The 5,910-nt window shown below is 53.6% G+C and overlaps 2 protein-coding genes across 2 annotated transcripts; one reads left to right on the forward strand and one right to left on the reverse strand.

Annotated features, from left to right (window-relative positions):
* Nucleotides 1-353: 353 nt before the first annotated feature.
* ENH_00052930 (hypothetical protein) lies at nucleotides 354-832 on the forward strand (the record flags this gene model as incomplete). The annotated part of the gene is made up of 2 exons (XM_013583726.1): nucleotides 354-375; nucleotides 528-832. The coding sequence occupies 2 exons, from the start codon at nucleotides 354-356 to the stop codon at nucleotides 830-832; spliced, it is 327 nt and encodes a 108-aa protein (XP_013439180.1).
* Nucleotides 833-2,868: 2,036 nt separating this feature from the next.
* ENH_00052940 (hypothetical protein, conserved) lies at nucleotides 2,869-4,590 on the reverse strand (the record flags this gene model as incomplete). The annotated part of the gene is made up of 1 exon (XM_013583727.1): nucleotides 2,869-4,590. The coding sequence occupies one exon, from the start codon at nucleotides 4,588-4,590 to the stop codon at nucleotides 2,869-2,871; it is 1,722 nt and encodes a 573-aa protein (XP_013439181.1).
* Between the last annotated feature and the right edge of the window lie 1,320 nt (nucleotides 4,591-5,910).

The following is a 5,910-nucleotide window of genomic DNA, read 5'->3' on the forward strand; positions in this document are numbered from 1 at the left end:
CCCAGAGCGACGGTTAAACTGAGAGGGTTAATCGCACACTGGAGCAGATGCTTCGTACCTACATCCAATCTGACGAAAAAAGCGAGTGGGTGAGCTTGCGTCCGGCCCTGGAACTTGCTTAGAATATGACAAGCCATTCATCCACCGAGCTTTCTTCCTACAATGTCATCATTGGCGAGAATCCGCTAACTGTTGCGAATTTTGATATCGTAGGCGCGTTAGCCCCTACGCTCACTCCTCCGATAACTAAGCTTTTCCGGCAGCTCTGCGACGCAGCACAGAATTACATCTTGAAGGCAAAATGGCAGCAGAAGTACTACGCGGACACAAAGCGTTGAGCCGTGGAGTATGCAATGGGCGACAATGCCTGTGTCAGTAAGAAGCATCTACCGGCTTTGAACAGGTGCCTTAAGCTCGATCCCCATTTCTGAGGACCCTTTGAAGTCATCGAACGTATAGGGGCCGTCGCTTACTGTCTTGCTCTGCCTCCCACATATTAATGCCACAACGCTTTCCATGTTTCGCAGTTAGCTCCCCATCACCCCCGCCCTCCCGGATTGGTGTTCCCCAGGAAGCTGACGCCACCTGGTCGCCTATCCGCGATGCGGCAGGCAGCCTAATAGAGGAGCATGAGTTAGATTATATCATGGACCAGCGCGGCTTGGGAGCCGACGCCCAGTGCCTCGTCAAGTGGCGCGGAACCCCTGAAGATCAAGCCACATGGGAGCCCGCTCACCACCTCACAGGATGCCCGGCTTTGCTTCATGCTTGGCACCGCCGCCAGCTAAGACATCTCCAGGATCGACACCATGCTGCTCCTCCCGAGACGTAGCGGCTTGGGTCCCTGAGCTCCCGCCGCCCGCAGGGGGGAGGGAGCGCTGCGCCTCATGTCATTAGCTTTAGAAGAGAATAGAGATTGAAAAGGCAGAAATAATGTGTTCTGGGTAGGCTGGTTCAGTGCAGCAAGGGGGGAAGTTGTGGTGCGCAGGCACTATAAGCGGGCTTGCTGGTAACCTTGAGAAGGCAGCTATGTAGTGCACAGCACCTTCTGCCGCAACTACGTTGCTAGCTGGCCCACGAATAGGGCACCCTTTGAAAATCCCCCTACTTTCAACGCATCTCTCATGAAACAACTACCAAAGCGTCAACGAAATCAGTCATCTCCTTGAGTTCTCAATCCGATTTACCTAAAAGTCCCCCCACTCAGCCTTCTTTTTTACTTGGCCCTGTCGTGCGGTGGCCCGCACCACAGGGCGCTATCGCCAGCGCCAATCTTAGGGCTGCGCACTATTGTTGCTATGCTGACCGTGCGCCAGTAATCTGATCATGCTTGCCTTTTAGCTCACTTTCTTCTCCCTTCAAAGCATTGTATCTCACTCCCCACCCTAATAAATAGCACATGGATCGTTTTGCCATCAGATGCCCTGTTACCCCTTCCATGCCCACCTAAATGCTGGGCTGTCAGCGTTTCGCTGTAGCTTATACATTGCACTCTCCTTGGCCTTCATATTGCTGTTTGTGGGGCACTTGCCCTCGCCGCCACTGGGCTGGCATCTGCCCTCTGCAAGCAGTGTGCGCATCGTTGCACGATGCTGCTGTTTCATAGCGACAGCACACTAAGCAGCCTTTCTAGCGGTTTGTATTGCAGCTCCTGGAGGTTAAATATGTTGCTAAGGTACGTGATGCGTCGCTGGAGGTGCTACAGGCGCCTTCAGCTCGATGCAACAACTCGCTCGGCATTTGTTTCGGAGAGCTAGCATGCAGACTGCCTTGATATTGACCTCTGCCTCCCTCTGAACAATTTCCGGAGGGTCCACCAAATCCGATACGGACAAAGTGACCCTTTGCATATTGCAGCTTTCAGCAGTCACACTGTTTTGTACGCCGTGTCGACACGCTTAAAGACGAACGCGACCAAGGCAACATAAGCATTGCCTTACCTGTAAAAGCAGCAGCCCTAGTTCGTCAGGTAAACAGCCTGGACGGATTATTTGCAACGCCCGTGGCAGCACATTTTGACAAGATTCGGATTTTGTGGGTTTGCTGTGGTTGTCTGCGAGCTGGAAGACCTTGACGGGAAGGTTCAATGCGAAATGCATGCCGTTCCTGGAAGATGTGAGGATGCTCACTTGGAGTGCCGTTGCCAATATTTGTGCCGACAGAAACTTCGCTTCTGTGAGTTGCGTGTGGCTCAGCAAGTAAGTGTGATACGCAGTCAAAACATGCACGGCGAGAAGCCGGAGAACATTCACAACACCACCCTAAACTACACGCCAACTACGTAGTGGAAGAGACGTTAAGTCGAAAGTAAGTAGGTCACAGCGATTACGACCAAAACCTACAGCCGCAATGGGTTTGCTAAGGTCCTTGAAAAAGCAGGCATTAAAAGAAGCAGAAGGTTCACTATGACCTGATGAAGAATGGCAGACGAGCGGGGAACGGCAAAGGCGAGGCCAAAATTTTCCTTGCCACAGTAGCAGCCCAGTAGGTCGTGGAAAAGAACACACAGCATCAGCAAAATCGACAGCGCTAGGAACAGCCAAACTTGTTGGTAGAAGTTACGCTTGAACAAGCGCAACAGGCATTCCCGCCGCAACGAAGGCTGCTGTCTTCGCTCTTGCAGAAAATGCTGAAGGTGCTGGGATTTGCGCACTTGCAAATGAACATTTTCAACCACAATATGATGGCATCATCAATACTGGAACGCCTCATGATAGCAGTCATTGCCCGTGCAGCAGCAACCACCGTCGTCGAGGCACCCCAATTTAACCACTGCGGGCAAAGCTGAAGTGCCCGCATCTAAAGCTGCTGCTATTGCCAACGCTAGCTTAAATAACAGCGGCAGCACCTGCCTCTGCATCAGACATCCTAAGAGATAGCTTCTGTATGAGGCGAAGCCGTGCACTGCACGGGCCATTTGCAAATGGGGCACACGTCACTTTGCTGCAACCACGTATCTACGCAGCTCACATGGAAAAAATGAAGACAGGGAAGGAAACGCACTATTTGAGCCTCCACAAAAGAATCCAAACAGATGGCACATTTTTCTTTGTCATCTTCCTCCCCAACCTGACCGCTGCTACTGCTGCCACTGCTGCGCTCGCCGCTATTGCAACACGTCGCAGAGGCAGCAGTGGTGAGGGGCGCTGATGTCCTGTGTTTGAAAGGAAGAGTCGGTAGCTGCTGCAGCACGTGAAGCGGGGTTCCTCGCTGCTGCTGCGGTTGTTGCCATAAGTCCATCTCCGCCCACAACTGCTGCTGTTGCAGCGACACTAACACTTGATCAAACGCACCATCAGCCGCTTCTCCTGATGTGGCTGTTGCTACTACAGAACCTGTTGCACTCCGCTGCAACTGCCGCTGCCATGGCAGCATTGTCCTCCTAATCCGGCGGCGGGAAACAACACGGTGAGCAGCAGTGGCAGCAGCAGAGCCTGCAGCTAGGTTCTGCTGTGATCTCACTGTCCCAGCTAACGGATGCTGCTGATGCCGGAGCTGCTGCTGAACTTGCTGTTGGTGCTGCAGCAGTTGCAGTTGGTGTGGGAGACCCTGTGGAATCACGAGGTATGGCAGCAAGTCCGTTGGCTCGAGACCAGTAGACCTGAGTCCCGAAACGGCCTCGTCCATTGCAGGAGCCGCAGCAGCACGGTTTGTTGCAGCTGCAGCTAGGTGTCCTTCAGCGGTAACTGCTGCTGGAGGAAAGGTACGGTGGCTCATCCGTGTGGCAGACCTTTCGTCCCGGCCAATTTCGCCCCACAAAAATGCTGCGGTATCTCGATCGCAGATTGTCTCGTGCTGCAGGCGCTGCTGCTGCTGATCCGCAGCGAACACAGATGCCCGCGCCGAGGTAGGGGCTCTAAAGCCACATAGCTCAGGCTCGTCATCACTTGAATCGACGCTGACACCTTCCACGGTTGTTGCAGCAGCAGATGCTGGGGCGGAGCTGGCAGAAGCTGCCGTCGGTGACAACCTAAAGCCTCCCGCAGCCTCTACCGTTGTTGCCTCTGCCGTTTCCGCTGCCCCTCTGGGGCTGCAGGGCAAAAGGCGAATTGGAAGTAGCGGACTCTGCTGGTGCCGCTGATGCGATGGCGCTCCACGAAGAGAGTAGTCGAATGGTAAAGGTGTGCTTCTGCCGCTATCGTTGGCTCTCCTCGGGCAGCCGTTATGATGCACTCCAAGTAGTCGCTCTGCTTCCGAGTCCGTTGCTGCTACTGGTGCGGCATCTCTTCTGCCAATAAAAAGACAGTCATCGTCCTCTTCACTGTCAAGGTCAATTAGTTCCCTGACGGCACTGCTGTTACTGCTGCACCTGTCGTTGCTGTTTGCCCCGTCACCGTACCCACTAGCCATACTTGCTGCGCAGACGCGTCTGTCTTGCGATCTGGGGCTAGTACTACTGCATCTCGTGCTGCTCTTTCTGCTACTCGCGCCATCACTTGTCTTCGCCGTCTCCTCACCCTCAGTTGCGGACAACTCAGATGCTTTGGCAGGGCAAAGGTGCTTGGAGTGTTGTCCTCGGCTATTACTTCTGCTTCTGCTACTATTGCCACTGCCGCTGTCCCTGTCGCAGCTCCTTGGACTTCTCAGCATCGAGCGGCAGTCAGTCACGCCACTGCTGCTGTCGCATCTGCTGTCCGCGGTTTTGCTGTTCTTGCTGCTACTGCCGACGCTGCCGCTGTTGCTGCCAAAGGGACGCGCCGCTGGCCTAGCCAACTCACACACAAACTGGACGTTCCTGCGGCCCCTGTGCTCGTTGTAAATGTGATTGAAAGAATCGGCCTGCCGTGTGCTATTTCTGCTGTAGCTTCATTTCCTGCAGCCTCTGTGCGCGATAACGAGTGTTCGGCGTCAAGTTGTTTTTCGCTACATTTGAAAAATAGTTAATGGTGTTGCTGTCGAGTTTGCTGTGGTCCTCTCACGTTGTGCTGCTGTTCGGGCTACGACTGCTGCGTCTGCTGGGAGACGCACCAGCAGCAATCGCACACAATTTATAGAAGGGCAGCGGTCAACCCTTGCTGCTTATGATGCTTCCTCTTGGAGCGCGGCAAAACGCGAGGATCTAAGCGCCTGCTGCTCCTGCTGCTGTCCCCGCTGTTGCTCCCGCGGCCGCCTTCTCTGCCACTCAACAGACAGATTCGTTGAACGTTGTTGCCCGTACTGCAATTCAGGCTGCCCTTACGCAGTTATAGCAGCCACTCTACCCCTCCGTCCATGCGCTGCAGCTGCCTTCATTCAAGGCAGACGCTGCGTTTGCTTCCTTTGCTCACGCGTATGTACGCCTATCGCTGTTCCTGCGGCCCTCATAGCTTTAGCTCCACTCACCCTTCTCGTTGATGATAGATCGAACATTCAACTCCTAAAAATGTGTTTGTGCTGCGGACAGCCTTCTGATATGCAGAATCCTGTCCCTGCTCGACCTGCTCTTCCTGGCTCTTCGGCTCCTTAGCCTGACAGTGGTAGGGCATCTGCAGCCTTGCGTAATGCTGCCGAGAGAAGATGGGACAGTGAAATGCCCTGGAAAATTAGATGAGCTGAATAAAACCGCACGAGGACTACCATTCTTGGACGGCGGAGCCGGAAGAGCTTTAAGCGAAAGGAGCCCTAGTTGGCTGCCAACCATAGGTAGTATCAGTGACCGGCTTTCACATGCGTAAGCTACAGTCCACCAAACATATGAGTCATTTGCAGAGACACTTATTTATAGTGTACTGTGAGCTGTAATGTAAGGGCTGAGGCTTCAGACGGTAGCGTTTCACTTGTAACTGTAGAGGAGTAGGTTGGTGAAGGGTCCCAGATTGCATGCTAGCGGCAACGTGACAAATCTGCTGGAATCATATTCCGCACCATTGCTGTGTTCTTCAAGCATTAAATAAATAATCAACACAACCACATGGATGGAAGAGGGCTTAT

This window comes from Eimeria necatrix, genomic scaffold (assembly GCF_000499385.1).
Source record: "Eimeria necatrix Houghton genomic scaffold, Enh_scaff424, whole genome shotgun sequence".
NCBI classification, from domain to species: domain Eukaryota; phylum Apicomplexa; class Conoidasida; order Eucoccidiorida; family Eimeriidae; genus Eimeria; species Eimeria necatrix.